The 22,301-nt window shown below is 34.0% G+C and overlaps 2 protein-coding genes across 2 annotated transcripts in view; both read left to right on the top strand.

Annotated features, from left to right (window-relative positions):
* The first annotated feature begins 2,525 nt into the window (after positions 1 to 2,525).
* Positions 2,526 to 6,044, top strand: LOC123562946 (uncharacterized). The gene is made up of 4 exons (XM_053524078.1): positions 2,526 to 2,746; positions 4,211 to 4,293; positions 5,167 to 5,270; positions 5,867 to 6,044. Exons 1-4 carry the CDS (start codon positions 2,589 to 2,591, stop codon positions 5,966 to 5,968), a joined length of 447 nt encoding a protein of 148 aa, XP_053380053.1. The 5' UTR covers positions 2,526 to 2,588; the 3' UTR covers positions 5,969 to 6,044.
* A 7,992-nt stretch (positions 6,045 to 14,036) lies between these two features.
* The window catches only part of LOC123564796 (uncharacterized), a 36,013-nt gene continuing 27,748 nt past the window's right edge, over positions 14,037 to 22,301 (top strand). The window contains exons 1-2 of the mRNA XM_053537426.1: positions 14,037 to 14,229; positions 18,983 to 19,065. Of these exons, the coding sequence (XP_053393401.1) occupies positions 14,117 to 14,229; positions 18,983 to 19,065 (196 nt within the window). The 5' untranslated portion in view covers positions 14,037 to 14,116. The remainder of the gene's footprint in view (positions 14,230 to 18,982; positions 19,066 to 22,301) is intronic.

Raw genomic sequence — 22,301 nt, 5'->3', positions numbered from 1 at the left:
ATAACACACACGCACAATGCCAATATTATAAAAGATAAACATGGGACTATTTTCTACACGTCCAGGATATTTGAGTGATATGGCCACATACAAATAGAAGGAAAACTCAAACGATGCTAGGTAAAACTTGGTAGATGATTTAGAGCTATAGCCAGCTGATAAAGCACTTGAAATTGTCGTAACAGGTTACACAACATTTGTGAACATTTTTATGTTTACAATATATACATAAAGGAATAGTGACCCCAGACTGCCATGTTTTATAACAAATCAAAGCAATTTGAAAAAAAAAATCTTGGTAGAAAGTCACGCGCAATCCAATTCTCGCTGGGAAAACGATTAAAATGCGTTGCGTCTGATGCGTCTTTTTGTGCGTAAAAAGAAATGCGAAATTAAGGTATGTGAAGTTATGATTTTGCTTAGTATGAGAAAGAATATTTTTTCTAGAAAAAAAAGCAAAAGGCTTATCGACACATATATAATAATACATCATATGTGTAAACAATCTTTCCCCAAAAAGCAAAATTTTATTCAAGTCTATGTAATATTCATGACTGTTTTACACGTGTTTGATCATTAAAAGCGTCACATTTCCAGAAAGTATTCACAAAAGATAGAAAATTTGCATTTTTCATGATTCAATACTTTTTTTACAGTTCGAGCCAGCAGACTTTTCGTGATAACAGGGCTGATTCTTAAATAGATAAGCTGGTGTTTCACACATATGATCTTTATTCATTCTTGTGTCGAATAGCATATTGCATATTTCGAAACCACTCGTAAATGTATCATTATTTACAAAAACAAAAGCCCAACAACCTCGATATTGTATATGTTGATGGGCGACACCAGCAACGGCTAAAATTGCACCTTAATAATTCATAATATCTGTGACTCATCAACCTTATATTTTCTGTTGCAATCTTTTTATTTAGCAATCATCATGAGAGAAGAGAATAGGCAACAACTTTATACACTGATGATCATTGATATGATCATCATATATAGATCTAGTTTGTTAAAATTGATCTTTTATAATTTACGTAGGAGATTTCATCTACCCATTTCGAATATATTTTTCCTAAGAAATTTTTACCATCAAGGACACTCCGTCGAGATTTTGACCACACTTTTAGTTCTGATGAGAGGATATTTAGCACTCTCTTTAATTGGTTGATCAAAGGGACCTGCTATCTATAAAATAGCTTAAGGCAGGTCTGTATGTTTGGGTTATTTTTTGCTTTAATGTAGATTTTGGTTAAACCCTGATTTTTCAAAACCGAAGAATATACCTAAAACATTAGGTAAATAAAAAGATAAGATCATGTCCTATTTTTTAGTAGCCAGATTAAAAAAAAATGGACCATACACAGGTTTTCATAACGGGATTATCACAATATTGATAAATCTTCCGCGAATAAAATTTTTTTCTAAAATGTCAATTATAATGAAACGTCTCATAGTCACAACTAAGCATTGCTGTTTGATTATTTTTCTCACTGCTTGCCATTAATGCATAAAATATTTTCATTTCCGGATGTCAAGTCCTGATTGTTTTCTACGTTGTCCAGATACATGACATTACCTACCTTAAAAGTGTTATAATGTTAGCGTTATAATAACTTTATTTCGCACACTGTTTATATAAATTTATATAGGGTCGATTGTGAAGCAAGTTCTACAACTTATATTAATCACTCTCGACGCCTCTAGCCTGATGGAATCCATCGCCACGAGGATATTAGAGAAGAAGACAGTTTCCCTTTTAATGTTGAGTGCCAAGCAAGGCAGCTACTGGTACCATTGTTCACGTCCTTGATATGACGCGGCCGGGGACCGAACCCACGACATCCCGCACTCGAAGCGGACGCTCCACTACATTGTTATTGAGGCGGTTAACTTTAATATTCGGAGAGCAAAGCAATTGCATTTTTACAAATATTCTTATATATTCAATTTATTTTAGTGTTCGTTCCCATCATTAGGAAAATGTGTTTGTCTTAGTATGTAATAATGAGTGTTACAATAAAGTAATTGTAAATTGTGTTTGCGACACACAAGGAATAAATTATACATTTAACAGAAAGCAAAACAAACAAGATAAATGACGGTTATTGATCATCTGTTTTTGCGCAATGCATTAAAAGGACATGCATCCAAATTAACATAAAAATTCGTTTTTGGAACAGATAAAATTATAATAAATGATCAAATATTATAAATCAGTATCATCTAATTGTATTTTTAGGAGTTAAATAAGACGTGAATTCCCACTACTTTACATCACAAAATCAGAAAAAAAAGGTTTGCCACATATTTTAAGAATACACGGGTGTTTTTTATTAAAAAGTACTACCTATACGTCACAAAATCACTTTGATTGCATTCTTTTTCGTTTATAATAACATGCAATATATAAGATCATTCAAATTGTTATAAATCTGACAGTAGGCTTCAACTTTAACCTGCCGTTTATGAAACAGGTTAAAGGGAGTAATTTCAATACGATATGTCTTATCACTGACATAAACGTAGTTATTTAAGAATAAGTATGAAACCTTTGAAATTTAGAAAGGTTTAGTTAGTATATGCCGTTGGATTTCAGCTCATTGAAACAGTTTGTATCTGAAAGGATGTTTAATAAATACATGTGCAATAGTTTGATTTTACTGGCAACATGTCTTGGGGCTTTGTCCGAACGGCAAGGAAATAATATATGTGCTGCTGGAGGACGCTGTAATAGTCTGTATGTTATTTTTACATTATTGCTATACTTTTGATATTTATCAATATTCGTATATACTGTCTCGAAATTCAACTGCCAACATTATGAAATATGGCATGTCTGTAATATTCAATATTTTGACAATTTTGGCGTTGATGTGTGGTCGTTACATACCTACGACTAACAAGCTGTCTCGTAATTCCAGATCGTACTCGAGTTTGGTCTCAGCTTGTATAGTTTCCCTTAGCATACATATTGCGCATATTGTAACGCCGAAAACATGATTTTGTACAGATGGGTAAATTTTGATGTATATATACGCTGACAACATGATGTTGGGCAAATGGGTAAAGTCTTATATATATGTGACGCTGACAAAACGATGTTGTTCAGATGGATAAAATTGTATATATATGTAACGCTGACAACATGATGTTGTGAAATGGGTAAACTTTTATATACTCGTAAATGTAACGCTGTTAAAACGATGTTGTGCAGATGGGTAAAACTTTATATATATGTAAGGCTGACAACATGATTTTGTGCTGATGGGTAAAATTTTTATATATATGTAACGCTGACGAAACGATGTTGTGCAGATGGGTGATTTTTTTTTATATTTGTAACGCTGACAAAACGCTGATGTACAGATGGGTAAAATTTTATATATATGTAACGTTGACCAAACGATGTTGTGCAAAATTGGTGGAATTTTATATATATGTAACGCTGACAAAATGATGTTGTGCAGATGGGTGATTTTTTATATTTGTAACGCTGACAAAACGATGTTGTGCAGATGAGTAAAATTTTATATTATATGTAACGCCGACAAAACGATGTTGTGCAGATGGGTGATTATTTTTATATTTGTAACGCTGACAAACGGATGTCGTGCAGATGGGTAAAATTTTATGTATATATAACGCTGACAAAACGATGTTGTGCAGATGTGCAAAATTTATATATATGTTATGCAGATGCGTAAATTCTTATATATATGTAACGTTGACAACATAATGTTGTGCAGATGGATATTTTCTAAAAAAAACATTAAAAGCCATAAAATAAAATTTTGTTCACCGTCGAAACGTATTTAAAAATGTTCTGCATGTTTGATTACATAAAGAAGTTTACATCTCTTTTACAACATTTCTGATAACTATTCGACATTTTTATATCACAGTTTACCACAGTGTTTATCATCCATAAGGTTGTATAAAATTGTCGCCACTGAAAAAGAATCTGGCGTTCTTCTATTTTTCTAATGAACATACATTTCTGCCAGAAAAAAATGCATGAAACGGATTTATAGATGACCTCTCGAGAACGTCTGCAATCGCATTTAATTTTACTTTACAACATATTATATTTCCTAATATACGGTATATGCGCCTTTTCCCAAGTAAGTTCACGAAAGCGCATTATTCTTATAATACGTAGCAGCATGTAGAATAATGTATGTTTCAAATTTGAATATTTAAGGGAAGACTGTCGCTGCGGAGAGCAATGCATTGATGTGTCGGACCTTAAACCGTGCCACAGTAAACTATGTCAGTGTTTGCCAGGTAATATACGTAATATGGCCGTACGGAGCAGCAATTTTATCAGATCAATATGACAGAAATAGAGCTGAATGACATTAAAAATACCAGCACCTGTTTTACCTGCTTTACATGCAACAGTCTTGTTGTGTATTTTTGAATACTTGCCAACATGTATTTCAGCATAATAAAACTTCTTGCACATTTACGTTTGCATTGAAACAAAAATTATATTCCCAGTCACCCTTTGTCACCTTCGTATGAACAGGGTCTGAGCCTGTCATTGTACTGTGATTCTATCATTACCAAAAAAAAAAAAACGGCTTTGAATATAAATTTTCCAATTTTGAAATGAGTCATTATGCCGACATGAATTTCAGCTCTTTAATTTACGATGTATATGCATGAGGCTATTTATCAACTGTTTCTTGAGCAATGACATATAAACAGGCATTAGATTAAAAACTTTTAATCTTGGTTTAATGTAAAATCCGGGACAGCTATTTTAGTATTTAGTCTAGGTGAATGATCGCGTTTTCGCTAACTCCAGTAGAATGAGCGTATTTAAGTTCAGTCTAGTTAAATAAGAGTATTTCAGTTTAGTCTAGGAAAATTGACATCTTTTAGGTCTAGGAGAAATCAAGTTTTTCAGTACAGTGTAGTCAAATGAGTGTGTTATGTCTTTTTATTATCACATGGTGGCTTATTGTATGCGATGAGCTGACTGCTTCCTAGGAGTCTTTATTTTAGATTTTATTTAGGAGAATTAGCGGAAAAAAATTACAATTCATGATTAGTAGAGTTTTTAAATTATTTGTAGTTAGTTTATTCATGTGAACAACAACTTGCTGAAAATCTCTTGAGCGCTTCTTTTTTTACTAATATTATCTAACGTAGGTTGTGTTGTTGGAGAAATTTTTATTCCACCGGGAGTAACTCGGCCAGATACATATTGTAACTCTTGTGGCTGTCCCAGCCGTCCCGGCAGTGGAACAGGAATGGTAATTTTCTACTATCTTGATACTGATTGCAAAAAAAATCTATACTAGCAAGAAAACTGTTTTGTAAATTTAGTAAGTTTGTCTTTTAATTAGCTCCCTTAAACATGTATGTCTTTTTAAAGCCATTTACAATGTTGACAGAGATGGCGGAAGTGTTATTAACATCCTCTATTTTGAATGTTACTAATATTACTGATGTGACTTTAAAATCGATATCAGCTGATAATGGAAGTGGCTCACCTTAAAAAATATAGTGTATCACGGAAAACCGCATAATGTATTTATACACCACTGAAGTTCTCTACTTTAGATGTACAAACGAAGGATGTTATTGTGGCGGCTGATGAAAATCATACATTTCAACTTACTCCGTACATTGGGAAAACTCTTATTAAATTGTAAAGAAGTAATTGTATTTGACAAAATTCACAGTGACACCTGACCATTTAATGTCAGGTTACATTATATTCATATTAATCAAAGCAACAAGAAGCAGCATTTCGTTTTCAAATGTAACTGTGTAAATCTAATTAATATATTTCTCTTTTACATTTTCTTTACTATATAGATATGCATGTTATTCTCGTGTTTTACAGTGGTGCACACTTGCAGCATGGTGCAACCTACCTCAGAATGTATCGTTATTCAAGGAAAACCCAGCATGTCACGAACAGCAGGATGAACAAACACAAGAATAATTTCTCTAAATGATACATGGATCTATGGACTCTTTTAGTAAAAGTATCTGAAGTCAATAAATATATATGCAATTGATCTGCGGTGTGTTTCACAAAACTTCGTATGATATTATTTTCACATATAATAAAAATGGTATTTCACAAAATGTCTTATACGAAATATATTATAATCGTATGAATTTGCAAGTCAAGAAATTTTTTTGCAATGTAATAAAAGCCGCTGTAAGGACTTCATAAATGTTGTTTAACATTTAATTTGATAAATTGCCTATATGATTTTCTATTTTGTCGTTATGGCGACCTTCGTTGTTATCAGAGGAGAATGAAAGTACTCCATCTGAAAATTTTTTATAAGTTATAACGACGTGTCTGACTTCCAAAACCTACAAACACCCTACGTACAGATCCCATGCAGCACTTTGCTTTTTGTGGCTAAAATTTTGCTTAAAGGGGCAACCCTCCAGAGTTTTGTCTTTTCCCTTCCGAAATGTAGAAAGTGCTTTGTTTTTAGTAACTGTAAAGAAAACTGCGGAAAAGTGTTTTATAGTTTATTTTTCTAAAACACTCATGAAGTCTGTAAATTATGTAGAACATGTCTTCACTGTGTTAACTACCCATTAAAAGTTGTCAAAAGACGGAATAATTGGGTACAATTTTTGTACAGAACGTATCAATATAAATTATCAAAGATAAAATGTAAGGGTAGATTTCCCGGAAGCACAGAGCACCCAACACACAGCCATAGAGCCAAGCATCGCAAAGTACGCCCACAACAAAACTAAGCTGTAATGGAAAAATATTGTAGACAGGTTGCTTCAAAAATCCAACAAATACATTTTAATTATATGCAAAACAGAATACAAAAAAAGGCGGGAAAGGGGTAAGGGTAGAAAAAGGTCTGGTGTAGAGGGAAAGTGGAGCAAGGATGAATATTCAAAAGGGAAAGCCACGTTCCTTAAACGCAGAAACCCTACAACATAAGCCACAGCAGCGCAGACACCCACGTACAAAAGACAAACACACACACAACTAACAGACACAGATAAACAAACAGACAAGTAAGATAAAACAACACTGTGGGGCACCGCCCAAGACACATACACACACACACACACACGCACGCAAACAGTCGAGCACCGGCTAAGGACGGCCGGTGTAATGAAGTATTTCGACCCCCATAGAATAACGACCCCCCGGTACCGGCAGCCAAAATTATGGTGTGCACAATAACATTCTCATAGTAAAAGGAGAGGGGGTGGGGGTAAAAATGCAAGGGAGCGCAAATACAAAGGGGAAGGATGGGAGGGGGCGATGGGAGTAGTGAGGAGACAGAGGAAAGAAACGCCAACAACATACAGGACAACATAGGCAACACAAAATACGAGACGGACAGAAAACAAGTTGGAAATAGGGGCACCGCCTTTGAACGGTCAGTACCCTATATAAAGGTACTGAGGATTTAAACGCGTTTAGGGCATGTCAACCTCGCACTTACCCTATTTTCAACAAGTTAGACAAGACAATGCAAATAAAATAACTCCCCACTGAGACATGATAGAATGATTATTGATTTTTTATAAAACATTATTAGTAATACTAAATCCTTTCCCGGATTCACGTTCTGTGTAATAAACTGTTTTAAAATCCGAACGTAAACTTGTGGATGAAGAATCCGTATTGAGATACAGGGAAATGTATGTCCACGACCACTTTTTCCCCACTAGAGGACGAATTCATTTGCCAAACCAAGCCACGACAGGCACCGCTACGGGAATTGATGGTATTTTTAACAGATTATGAGTCATGTAAAGGCGACAAGTTATCATAACCGAAGTGTCTGCACTAGTTATGACTTGTTCTCCACAAGTAACTTATAACTCCCCCATTTGTATCAGAGCTTGAGGGCGAATTACTTAAATGAACAATGATGTTGTGTTCGACAAAGCCAAAATCTGTTTCTCAATATGAGATAAGTTCGCAAAGTAAATTATAATAAATCATAATGATTGATACACATTTCCATGAAAAAAAGGCCTATTGTCCAAAAAAAAAAAAGATCAGTTCGCAAAAGTGACGTTTATATTATAAGATTTGTAATTGATTGTTATTCTACGGTGCCCCTAAAGTGACATGTTACGCACTTTTTTTCCACTTAGGTAATGTGAGACTTTTTTTTATTTCGTTTTAACGAAATCATTTAAAACGAAAAATATTATTTCGTTTAAACGAATTAGTTATTTCGTTTAAACGAAATAGTTATTTCGCTTAAACGAAATGATTTCGTTTAAACGAAATAGTTATTTCTTTAACGAATGATTCGTTTAAAGAAAATAATAAAAAAAGTCCACATTACCTAAGTGGAAAAAAAGTCGCGTAACATGTCACTTTAGGGCACCGTATTATTCATCGTCTGTTTTCACAAACAAATCGGCAATAAGTGTTTCAACCATCTGTCATTTTAAGAGGACAAGCAATTATTAGTACACGATAGAAGATATGTCTCATACTTTGAATAAACATAAAAGGTCGTTATATTAATAAAGATTTGGAAACTTTGTCTTCTGAATTTTAGTGTGCCAATATCTGAGGAAAATGTGACGTCTGGTGGCATTTTTTGTTAATGCTCGGATATTTTTATAAAAGTGATCCTTAGGAATCAAACATGACATTTAAAAAGGGGCTGTCGCCTTCTAGGGTTTCTCCTTACAGAATAATGGGGTCAAAGGTCAAATGAGTGCAGTTACAAATAAACTGTTGCTCTGTGCACTTGTTTTATTTTCATATAACCCCCTAAATTGGTTTAAATATTGTGTCTCAATGCCAAATTATTATATATTATATATATATTATATATAATATTAAAATTATATTAAATATATATATATCTGGAAAAAGCGGCCTGCGATAACGAAGTGTGTTGTGCTTGACATGTGTGACATCTTTATATATTGGTAAACTGCAGAAATATTTTTGGTTTTGTCGTAATATCCAAGGGTCATTTCAATGTCATTTCAAGGTCACAGACAGGTCAAGGGTCAAAACGGAACTGTAAAAATGTACTTCTAACGCATTAAAGATAGCAAATGGTGCGTATATTCAAAATATGATTATAAAATAACACTTCAAATGCATTTCTTGCATTTCAGGCAGCAATAAAATTTGAATTTAAGCTTTGCACTGACTATAAAACGAATGTTGACTTATCGTACACTTTTTGAGAAATATTTGCGAAAGGGAAAATATAGTATGTTTTGAGAAAGAAGACTACGACGAAAAATGAATTATACATAAATACTGTTATAATCTCTTTACTATCGTGTATGCGACTAAGTATATTAAGCTCTATAAGGAAAGCGGGGTCACGAGTTCGATCCAAGGGCGAGGCGTATGTTCTCCATGACGACTTGATAATAGATACTGTGTCAGGAGTAATTTTGCCCTCCACCTCTGAATCATATGGAGAAGTTGGCAGTTACTTTCGGGGAAAAAGTCTAGTACGTACTGGTACAGAATCCAGATACACTTGTTAGGTTAAATGACCGCCGTTACATGACTGAAATACTGGTGAAAAAACGGCGCTATACCCAAAAACGAATAAACAAACCAAGTCTTTCAATTAAAGAAAGATAATAATAGCTCTCTTAAGATATTTATTCGTAACTACAGCATATAAAAGATTTTCCTTATTACAAAAACAACGATACTGTGTTCTAACTTTTGTCGTATAAACATCAATGGGGTGCCTCCATATATCATGAGAAAGAAAACATTATATTGTTGTTGTTTTTTCTGAAAATCGCCCAAATTTTTAGAACGAAAATTGTCACAGGTCCCATATCTTTACATGCATGATATACTGAAAGAAATAAACTCTTGTACGAAAACACATTTCACTTTCTAAATAAAATTTACATATATGGTATACTTCTTCAGCATACAAAGTTATGATTTCAATACTGGTGATAAATTCATTATAATTATAATAATATTTATATCAATTTGTCTACGCGGTGATGGTTAAATATGATCATTTTAGAGGAATAACTGAAAGGTTGATCACATTATACGTGTACACAGTACATGTACTAAACGAAACAGAACAGATCTGTAGGATTTCAACTAGTTAATCTGTACACTATTTCTTTGATAAACTTTAATTTTTTTACTGTTGGTCAGGCATTAATCATCATGTTTTATGTACTTGTAATTAAGTAGCAAATTTCAAGAACTAACATCGAAGCTGTTATTATTTTATTCTTAAAATTCAGCTATTTCTGTTTCGACTGTTATTATTTTGGTTTTGTTTCCACATTTTCTATTCCTTTTCAAAACAAAAATTGAAGTCGAATCAGATCGTAACAATTTACACATCTGACATCTGGTTTTATACAGGATGTCCTTGACAGCATTGTGAAAACAAAGTTTGTATCATTAGTTATTCATGTTTTACAACAAGAAAATATAGAAACATCAGAAATGTTGTTTAGGCACATTCAATGACATAATAAAGTCATACCTTCCGATATTTTCATTATTACTGACAGATAATGGTTCAACTAATCAAAATTATCAAATATGGTGATTCGATAGTAACTAAAAGATGCGTACCATTTTACTACCATGCGTAAAATAGCTTCATGCAGGATAAGAAGAGCAGGAAGAAGAGATTTGAAATTCAAATCAATAGATTTATAATAAACAAAAACTGGCAATTTAATATGTCAAGCTAAGACGCTTATCTATATCTTGTGTAGTGGGACTATTATGGGTTTTATTCATTTCTAATATATAGCTAAGAAGTCATTTTAGTTAATTTTAGCATTCCGCACTGATTTTGATTGACAATATATTTACTTTTACACATTTCAGCCTAGAACAGCGTTAGCGCATATTTGTTTCATTTTATAACATCAGATTCCCTCGTGATTGAAACGTTCGCTCTATCGGGCTCTGTCACCAACCACTCCCTTAGGATTCTGAACATGTTATAACAGAAAACAAACATACGTTATCCATACATTTACAGTCATAAAGATCGTGCTAATGTAATTCGATATACTATAAAATTCACAGTTAGCTATTAGGCAGTTTTGAAGTTACGAAATCCATAGAACCAGCATAACATAATTACATAATTGTAGATGTCTAAAACACTTGAAGAGCGGTAACAAGTTCTTATAAAAGCCTGATATTAATGGGCAAAGAAATAATTTTAATTTTAGCTGATTCAAAGATATGGAGAGCATCATTTTCATGCTAAAGGAATGAAAAAATCCGTAACATATGCAGTTAACTAATATCTATTTTCAAACTTTGATATCGCTTGATTTTTGTACATAGATGGTATTTTTGAACGCCCAAACATTCCTGAAATTACTTCAGCACCTGTTTCTAGGCACTTTTCGCACTTTTGGCTCCCTGGCTGGCCGGGTAGCCATGGCATGAAAAAATGGGTTTACATTTTATGAAAGTACAAAGTCTCGCGGATCAGAAATATCGGGCCTGCAAAACAAAAGCTCTTGCGAAATTTGAGAATATCAAGGGGAGATAACTCTGTATATTTGCAGTTTTTTAAGATTCAAATCGTGTTTTTACTAACAAAACATGGCACCATGTTTCTAAAATCAGTTCAAATATATATCTATTAACATTGCTTTTACGCATAAGGCTTATGTTTGAAAAATACGCAAAATGTACTCATTTTATGTACATTTTATTATAAGATTTGGCACCTAAAATACCTGAGAATAAAATAAAAATATTTAACCTAAAATTTACAGTTAGAAGAGGTAACCTTTAAAATGTTCTTATTTCTCAAAGTCATTTATTAATACCGCTGCGAAACAGTCTGTTAGAACAGAAAATCATCTAGATACACCATAAACCACTGGAATAGAGTTTTCATTGGCAGCATAGGCCGGTTTAGATAATGTTTGAGCGATTTGCACATTTCAAACTATCTCACGAACAGACTTAATCAAACCAAGTTTGTTAAATTTTTTTACATCATTGCGTTCTATGCTTCCGAAGGGTATCTATATATCTATCAACAGTTAATACAGTCGAACTTTGTTCGCTGGATCTGAACGAGACAAGCAAAATTTGTTCGAAATATCAGTAGTACGAGCCAATGAAAAATATACATAATATAAATATTGTGCCGGGACCTGACGACGACTTCCTGTCAAGGGTAGTGCGCGTATTATCTGAGATCGAGCAAACGGAGTTTGACTGTACTAGTTTTGATGAAATACACTTAGTAGATTATTTCGTCCTGTAATTTCACACAGACGACAAACCAGCCTTTTTTTTAATTGTTAGCCTAAAAACGGAAGTTTTAGTATAGCCTTTGTATATTAACAATATGTCATAGTGTACGAAAAGTTTAGCTCATTCTGTAGAAATAATTTTAGCCTTTTTGAATTTTGTATGTCTTAAATTAAATAAATATACAGAGTAATTTATTTTACCTCTCAAATGCATAATTATGACAGAAACATTACATGTTTTTATTTTTAAAAAATAGCAAAAAATGGCAAAAATATGACGTTCATAATAAAAATGCACCCATTGACCTTTGACCTTTTGCTATGACCTAAATATGACCATTACAAGGCGACAGTCCCCCTGAAACTTTTCCAATTTTTATAAAGTTAACATTGGATATGGCTGTCGGGCATTAACAAAAAATGCCATCAAAGGCAATTTCTAGGCCTCTTTTTCGGATATATAGGCGGTTTATTTTGAGAATTATAATCAATTTCGTAGCGACTATTGGCAACTTTTATGCCGTGTAAATTTCTTGCAACACATGCCAAATGATCACCATAGACGTTGTCAACAGTCGCTACACAATATATTATAATTCTCAAACGTCCAAAGCCAAAGATCAGACCGTATTAAATCAAGATTTAGTTTTTAAAACTCATTGATATCCGATCAGAACATTATGTCTCAAAAGTAAAGTAAATTCACTTAGCGAAAATCTTCTCAACAGATGGCTAGCGTACAACTGTTGACGCCTTCAATTGGTGATCATTATCTAAAATGACTTGGTTTTAATAAAACTAGTACCTGATGTTCTAAAAGCTACATTCACACACGCCAACTGGGACTTTAAAAATAGAATATAAAGCACTGAACATTACATAATAAACTTTTTAATAATCTGGTCATAAAATAGCCTTATAAGTTCTTAAGATCCTGTCATAACATACAAAGTACAGAAACTGTTGTCGCCTAGCTGAAAATGTTTGATAGAACAAAATATAATGTCAAAAACGAAGCAAACTCCACAAACAATCTGACATTCTGTTTTTCTACCTTTTTAGACATTCTTCTTACTTGTTTAACAAGGAAAATGTTTTATATGTATTCAGCAAGAACATCTTCGTTTAATCTTTATTAACCCTTACCCTGCTAAATTTCTATAATGAACTTGTCCACCTTTCAATTTGGACAGTTCCATTAACTGTTAAAAGGGGTGCTTACCAACAATATGCTGACTGAATGGCTAAGAGTGCAGATCATGATCAGACTGCACGGATGTGCAGGCTGATCATGATCTACACTGGTCGCAAAGGCAAATTCAATTGTGTCCAGCATGATAAGGTTTAAAGAATCAGTACAAAATTACGTTTGTTTATGTGTATTGTGGCATCACTGTTCAGTATTTACCCTTTCACTGCTAAAAGAAGATGGCAGATATCTCATTAGGGCCATTAGTTTGTCAATAAGCGCTATTGTTAGAACGTAAAACATAAATAAAATGTACAAAAATGTGTAAAGAATATAAATGTGTTTACAAATGAGAATAGAATACCTACTTTATTTATGAGATGTCTATATTTAATTGATGAGTGAATTTTTGCCATTCTCATTATTTTGTTGTCGTCAGATGCTCTTAAATGGGCATTGACTTTATCAATAACCTTGATTTAAAACTCATAATGAGATGCATGTATTCTATTTGTCTGTTGTTTTGTTTAATTTATGAGTCAATGAAATACGTGTTAAGATTTTTAATAAGTTTTAATTGTTTTTGTGGTAAAGTTGATTAAGTGTTTTATATATAAAAGGCAATTGTTTTCAGTATAAAAGTAAAACAGTTTTAATCTTAGTAACGTTTTAGCTAACTGAATAAAAACGATGCTTGTCAAATACAGCACTTTCATTTTATTGGCTTCAAGTCTGATATCTTTGTCAGAAGGTCAAAATCCAGGAGGGAGTTATTGTTCTGCTGGACCATCATGTAATAGTGTGTACGTATATTTTATTTTATTATTTTATCGTAACAAAACTGTTAGAATGCTATCAATGGTGTCACTTGCGCTGTTGTTTTTAAAAACACCCATATTCATTTGATGAAAAGGGCTTCTTCAGCATATAGATACATTGAACAAAACTGTTCTACAATTTTCAACCGTAAACAATTTAGACGCATTTCCAAGGAAGGAAATAAAATAAAACTTTCAGAGAATATATCCCAGCCAACAAAGTATAACATAAAACATTAATATTTGCAAAATGTCAAAATACAATGTCACTGATATTTGGGCTGATAAATTGATTAAATTTATTCATGTCTACATTTCTTTTAGCAAAAATAAGACTTGTTTGTTCTTTTTATACAATTCCGAAATTCGTAAAAAAGTATCGTTATAGATATGTTACTTTCACCATCTTTCCAATATCCAATGTAATTCTGGAATGATTGGACCAATGCTCAGCGTTTACCGATGCTCGGCATATGTAATATTTAAATATGAATGTTACCAGCACTTGTTAAGTTTTAAACTATTATTTTTTTTGTGCAGAACTTGATTAATTACTCCCGATTTTCTGCCGCAGCATGAACTTCCGGTATGGTCACGTGACAGCTCCGGTATCAGTTCTGTATCATTTGTATTTTTGTTGTAAAATCAATGCATCAAGTTCATCTTCAACATGTGGTATGTACCTAACAACGAATTTGTCTTCATAAAATGCATATAATTTTTTCATGTATTTTAAATCAGCACCACAGGATTTGCCCTCGTAAAATAGAAATAAACGTTGCTTGTGAGATTGAACTAATCTACAATACTTATAAAATTCAAACCACGAGATTCGAAATAAATCAGTTTTGATGCAGTGAAAGTAAACGTTACGTAACAAAAGGAATAAACTTTGTTGTTTGATTTTTACCCTTTTTTAGTCCTCTACCGGTGGAACATCGGAGAGGACTATATGAATGCCCTCCGTCCGTCCGTCTGTCCGTCCGTCTGCCGTCAATCAGTCTGTCCGTCTGCAAATCTGAATCCTACAATAACTCAAATACTATTCAAACCAGATCAATAAAACTTGGTATGTGAATAGAGGACAATTTGTGAATCATGCACGTACATGACTTACGATTGTTTTATTTATTTTTATTTTGTTGGGTTTAACGTCGCACCGACACAATTTTAGGTCATATGGCGACTTTCCAGCTTTAATGGTGGAGGAAGACCCCAGGTGCCCCTCCGTACATAATTTCATCACGAGCGGGCACCTGGGTAGAACCACCGACCTTCCGTAAGCCAGCTGGATGGCTTCCTCACGTGAAGAATTCTACGCCTCAAATGAGGTTTCGAACCCACATCGATGAGGGGCAAATGGTTTGAAGTCAACGACTCTAACCACTTGACCACGGAGGCCCCACGACTTACGATTGTAGGTTAAAGGTCAAGGTCACTATTAAAGGTCAAGTAAAAAATTTTTCCGCTCCATAACCTTTAAATGCATTGATGGATTTTCTTAGTGCTACACAGAAATGTTCCCCGTGATTAGACAATGTGTCAAGACGTGATCTATGCTTGTCGGTCAAAGGTCAAGGTCACTATTGAAAGTTTTCCACCGATAGGGGACTTCAGTACTGCAATACTCGGTCACGTGTTCATTTAGACATTACTTAATTTAACTTTACATCACTTTTTATGCCCCCCCCCCCCCTTCGAAGAAGGAGGGGTATATTCTTTTGCAGATGTCGGTCGGTCGGTCGGTCTGTCGGTCGGTCGGTAGGTCGGTAGGTCGGTCGGTCGGTCGGTCGGAATGTAGACCAATCCGTTTGCGGATGATAACTCAAGAACGCTTGAGCCTAGGATCATGAAAATTGATAAGTAGGTTGGTCATCACTAGCAGATGAAGCCTATTGATTTTGAGGTCTGTATTTCAAAGGTCAAGGTCACAGTGACCCTGAATAGTTAAAACGGTTTCTGGATAATAACTCAAGAACACTTGGGCCTAGGATCATGAAAGTTGATGGGGAGGTTGATCATGACCAGCAGATGATCCCTATTGATTTTAAGGTCAGTATATTAAAGGTCAAGGTCACAGTGACCCTGAACTGTGAAACGGTTTCCGGATGATAACTCAAGAACGCTTTGGCCTAGGGTCAGGAAAATTGATGGGAATGTTGGTCATGACAAGCAGATGATCTCTATTGATTTTGAGGTCAGTATGTCAAGGGTCAAGGTCACAGTGTCCAGGAACAGTAAAATGGTTTCCGGGCAATAAATCAAGAACGCTTGGGCCTAGTATCAGGAAAATTGATAGTTAGGTTGGCCATGACCAGCAGATGACCCCTATTGAATTTGAGGTCATTAGGTCAAAGGTCAATGTCACATTGGCCAGGAACAGCAAAACGGTTTCTGATCTTCTTGTCCAAAACCATAGGGCCTAGGGCTTTGATTTGGTGTGTAGCAAAATCTAGTGGTCCACTACCAAGATTGTTCAGATTATTTCCCTGGGGTCAAATATGGCCCCACCCCGGGGGTCACATGGTTTATATAGACTTATATAGGAAAATGTTTTGAAAAACCTCTTGTCCATAACCACAGGGCCTAGGGCTTTGATATTTTGAATATGACATCATCTAGTAGTCCTCTACTAAGATTGTTCAAATTTTTCCCTAGGGTCAAACATGGCTCTGCCCTGGGAGTCACATGGTTTACATAGACTTATATAGGGAAAAACTTTGAAAATCTTCTTGTCAAAACCACAACGACTATGGCTTATATATTTTGTAATGTAGCATCATCTAGTGGTTCTCAACCAAGTTTGTTCAAATTATCCCTCTAGGGTCAAATATGGCCCCGTCCCAGGGGTCACATGGTTCATATAGACTTATATAGGGAAAAACTTAGAATCTTCATGTCCATAACTTAATCATTCAAATTTGGACCACATGTATAGTTTTGAGTGGCAAGATGAACCTTGACATGAGTTGACCTTGATCTTGACTTAGTGACCATCTTTCACATTTCTGTAGCTACAGCCTTCAAATTTGGACCACATGCATCGGTTTGTGTGCTGAAACAAAACTTTGACCTTGTTATTGACCTAGTGACCTACTTTCACATTTTTGAAGGTACAGGCTTCAGATTTGGACCACATGCATAGTTTTTTTTTTTGTTCCAAAATAAAATTTGACCTTGATTTTGACCTAGTGACCTACTTTCACATTTCTCAAGCTACAGCCTTCAAATTTGAACCACAAGCATAGTTTTGTGTACTGAAATGAACTTTGATTTGAGATTGACCTAGTGACCTACGTTCACATTTCTGAAGGTACAGGCTTCAAATTTGGACCACTTGCATAGTTTTGTGTCCTAAATTGAAATTTGACATTGATTTTTACCTATTACATACTTTCACATTTCTCAAGCTACAGCCTCCAAATTTGAAGCACATGCATAGTTCTGTCTACCGAAATGAACTTTGACCTTGAAATTGATCTAGTGACCTACTTCAACATATCTCAAGCCACAGCTTTCAAATTTGGACCACACACATTGTTTTGTACCGAAATGAAATTTGACCTTGATTTTGACCTTAAGCTAGTCTTGAAATCTGGAGCATTTAAAAATGGCTCAGTGGATGGCGCCAAGATCAGTCTGTAATCTCTTGTTAGGTTAATAGGTTAAAGGTCAAGGTCAGATTAAACCAGAATGATAGAACTTTTGTTTACAGTGAGCATATAACTCCTGTTCCTTGTGCAATTACTATATGAATCAAGGGGGGCATTTCGTGTTTGACGAGCTCTTGTTTAAGTAAAGTTATTCATGCTTTTTCGTTTTCGATGCGCCTTCGAACTAGGCTTCACCAAAATAGCACGACTTTCTTATGACTTCACATCCATTTTTCTTTTGTATACAAACCAAAGTTAGTGCTTGGAAAAAGCTTGAATTCGGACAGCAAAAATTGAAAGACAGGTTACTCATTTATTTGTATGAAACTCATTTAATACGTGTTTACGCCAAACATTGGTCTCATCGCTTAGTTGATTAAAAGGAACTTCAGACATAATAAAGGCTTAAATGTATCAGCAATTAAGGTTATTTTCAAGCCTTTAATAATGCTGATGGAATATTAAAATCGTAGCACTAACGAAAAAGTTGAGACAGTTTCGAGGGATGGGGTGATCTTGTGGTTAAGGTATTGGCCGCTCAACCCGAGGGTCGTGGGTTCGGTCCCAACTTGTTTTCATCATGGCATCAGTATTCTGGAAGCAGACTCAAGCTTTCACCACAATCAAGCTCAAACAAATCAGCTTCATGTAAAGATATGGCATTTCGAAATTTCAGAAATTGGTTGATCACGGAGGCAGAACTTTAATGCATTTATGATGTCAATTAAACACTGCTGAATTCATTACTTGGCAAACAATCTAATCTAGTTTGATGGTTTTTTTTCACTTCTTTTAATGATTAAAGAAATCCAAGCATTTGCATTAGAACAATATTGGCTTTCCCTTTAACAAAATATGATAATATTTGCAACTATTTTAAAGTTTATGTGAGCATTACAAATTGGCCTATGAATATTCCGATGGTTTAAGCGTTTTGTTCAGTGTATATTTGCAATTAACAACGCTGCTATTCAATTAATCTGACATGTCTATAGAGTTCACTACTTACGCAACGTTACTAAGCGCATATTGTGATGAAAATTTTAGCAATAAAACTAAATCATGTGTACTCTTACATATTGTAGGAAAGACTGCCACTGCGGAGATCAATGTGTTGATATGACGGACCTTAAACCGTGTCACAGTACAAATTGTCAGTGCTTTCAAGGTAATATACTTTATGTATGGCGGCAAAATTTAAGGTACGGGTCCAGTTTATTTGTCCAGTTTAATAGTTTAGCACGTTGGTCATTTTTTTAAATGTAGAATATAAACTTAATTTTCAAATTGATATAATAAGAGAAATTCAGCATAATAAAAATTAGATAGGGTGGTGTCTTGGTTTTTGCTAACTGTCTTTGTAATTTTCATCTGGCATCATTTTCTAAGGATAGCTTATGAAAGAAAAATCGCAATTTTATGGCATTTCGGAATAGAAATTTTTCGACAGAATTTAGATTTAGATGAAAAACTCTAATTCATCTTGAACAATTAACTATATGGCCTTTAATTGGTGAAACAACATTGATAGGTCATGGTTCTTTCAATATGAATATTTGCCCAGTTAATGTAAACGTATGTATAAGCTATGTTTAAGCTTATTTTGATATTTAATTAAGTGTTTCAATATCATGATGTTTAGAGTTAAGTAGATAGTATAAGGCATTTGTATAATTTTACATCTACGTGTGCTCTTACTCATAGGATAATTACTCCACTGCGAATCAGGTTGATTGACGTTTGTCACAGTATAAATGACGTGTCGTATACTTCGGTATATAACGTGTCAGTAATCCATTAATCTAGGCGTACGGGCAATTATTAGAAGTGTAGGTCAATGGACGTTTAATTAGTCATTTGTATGAGATTCAGCGTTTATAAATTTAATGTGGTATTATTTCTATCAGTTTAGTCTAGATGTATAAGCTTTATTCATTTTTCTCTAGGAATATCAGGATTTTAGTGGAGTATGAGCATTTTCAGTTAAGTATAGACGTTTGAGCACTTTTTCTTGCATGTAATTATTTTTGTGGACAACGATGGTATGGATCAAGTATTTCAGCCATGTAAACGTATGTGTGCTTGTTTATTTTTTTTTATTTTTTTTTCCTCAGGTTGTTGTGGGAATCTTATTACCCGGGGTTTTGAATACTTCTGTTTTCTTTAGAAACTGTGTATTTGTTATTTCATCTTTTACAAAGACTAACTTTCATGAAGCAGTTCCTTGTTATTGAATTTATTGTATGTAATATCTCTTCATCATGTTCGACTCAAACCCTTGAAAGAAATGTTGTGTTTTTTTCTGACTGTAGAATTATCAATAATAAGCTCTATTTTTTTAATTTATACCATAAGAAAATTCGCCCTGTCGTGTTCATTTTCGTGCATGTACTAAATAACGAAAGCTGAATAGTCCCATTTGGAAATTATATAATATACCCTTCGTATCGCGTAATTACTGGACCTTTCCTCGTGTTATTATTCACCTAACATCTCGTTATTACTGAATCTCTTCCCGTTCTATTCATCAATTACCTTCTCGTAATTACTTGATCTCTCCTCTTCTTATTAATCACTTAACATCTCGTAAATACATGACCACTATTCGTGTTATTACATACTTAACTATTCGTAATTACTGGATCTCTCCTCTTCTTATTAATAACTTACCATCTCGTAATTACTGGATCTCTGTGTAATTACTCACTTACCATCTCGTAATAGCTGGATTTTACCTCGTGTTATTAACTATTTACTTTTCGCGTAATTAATTTATCTTTTGTCGTGTTATTAGTCAACTACCATGTCCTAATTACTGGATATTTTCTATTTTATTAACCACTTACCCTCTCGTAATGACATGCTTTTTCCTCGTTAATTACTGGATCTTTCCTCGTGTAATTAACCACTTACTATCTCGTAGTTACTGAATCCTTCCTCGTTAATAACTAGATCTTTACTCATATCATCTCGTTATTAATGAATCTGCCCTAGTGTCATCAGCTTAATGTGCACATATTTTGCTTAATCTGTTACACTGCAAATGTCCCATTATAGCTCACCAGAGTAAAACATAATCAAAGTGAGCTATTGTGACTACTGTGATAACTCAAAGTTAAGCGTCTGCCCGTCCTGTCTTCTTCATTTTTCTTTAAACATCATCAGACACTCATCTGAAATCAATGGGTAGATGTTGACAAAATTTTGCATATATGTTTATTGTTTAGTCCTCTCGCAAAGTCATTCAAACGGTTTCGGTTGACTGAGCATTGGGGCTACTAGACTAAAATAGAAAAAAAGGAACTTTTGCTAAATCTCCTCAAAAACTGCTGATCCTGTTCTAAGACGTTACATAAATATTACATAAAAAGGTTTGTTGGATGACCCTTTATGAAGGCTGTACATGTATTTAGATTCTAGTGGAATAAAAAGAAGAAAAAAACCTTGTCAGAAAATGCTGGTCCGATTTTGAAATAATATTACACGAATGTACCTCAGGTAAGACTTTAAAAGTAATGTTCAAATTATTCCGATTTATCAAAAGACATGACCGTCATATAGCTAAAAGTAAAAATATTCAAGCAACATGTCCTCCTAAACCACTTGTCCTGTTTTAAAGTAATTTCGCACGAATTATCTACTGGCGATTCTCTACTTATTTTAATGTGTCAAAAGCATGGCTACCAGAGGTTGTCACTTTCCCTTTTATGTACTGTATAGTATGGCCATCAGAGCTTAAAAAAGAAATATATATAAACGCTAAACTCTATTTCCTTTACCATTTTCCATATCTTGAAATAATTTCACATGACTGTTTTAAGTCGACTATCAAAAGTCATCTTGGTTTATCAAAAATACAAATAAAAGACATGACTGCCGAAAGCTGGTTAAGTTTTACTGGCTCTTTGGAAAACTCTGAAAATATACTTCTCTGGATTTGCAGGCAAATTTTCAAAGTAATTTGACAATAACAGTTCTTGCTATAAATTTCAAGCTGTTAAGCTCTGTTGAGCGAGAAAGTGTCATTGGCCCTTTTGTTTAATCAATCTAATTCATTTCTACACTGGATGAGAATCTAATAAAATTGAATTTGTTATGGTTGGAAAATAGCCATGAAAACAGTAATATTTCCTGTAAATGCAGAGTGCGATTAAAACAAACGTTCTACATGAAAATGCAACAAAGATTGGAAAATGTAAGCCCTACGTACTGTGTATTTTAGCTCCTTGATACTCTTGTGCGTTCAAGAATAGTACGGGAATACTCGGGAAGGTGTTTCTAAAAAGCTTATTAGCTAACTACTCGATCCCTTGCTTTTGTAACATATATTGTAATCACATTTAATATTTTGAATAAAAAATTGTTTAAACCTAGAACAGTACGGTCCTGTAAAATAAAGCTTAT

The sequence above is a fragment of the Mercenaria mercenaria genome, chromosome 2 (genome assembly GCF_021730395.1).
Source record: "Mercenaria mercenaria strain notata chromosome 2, MADL_Memer_1, whole genome shotgun sequence".
NCBI lineage: Eukaryota > Metazoa > Mollusca > Bivalvia > Venerida > Veneridae > Mercenaria > Mercenaria mercenaria.
This window is presented reverse-complemented; position numbering and strand designations above follow the sequence as displayed.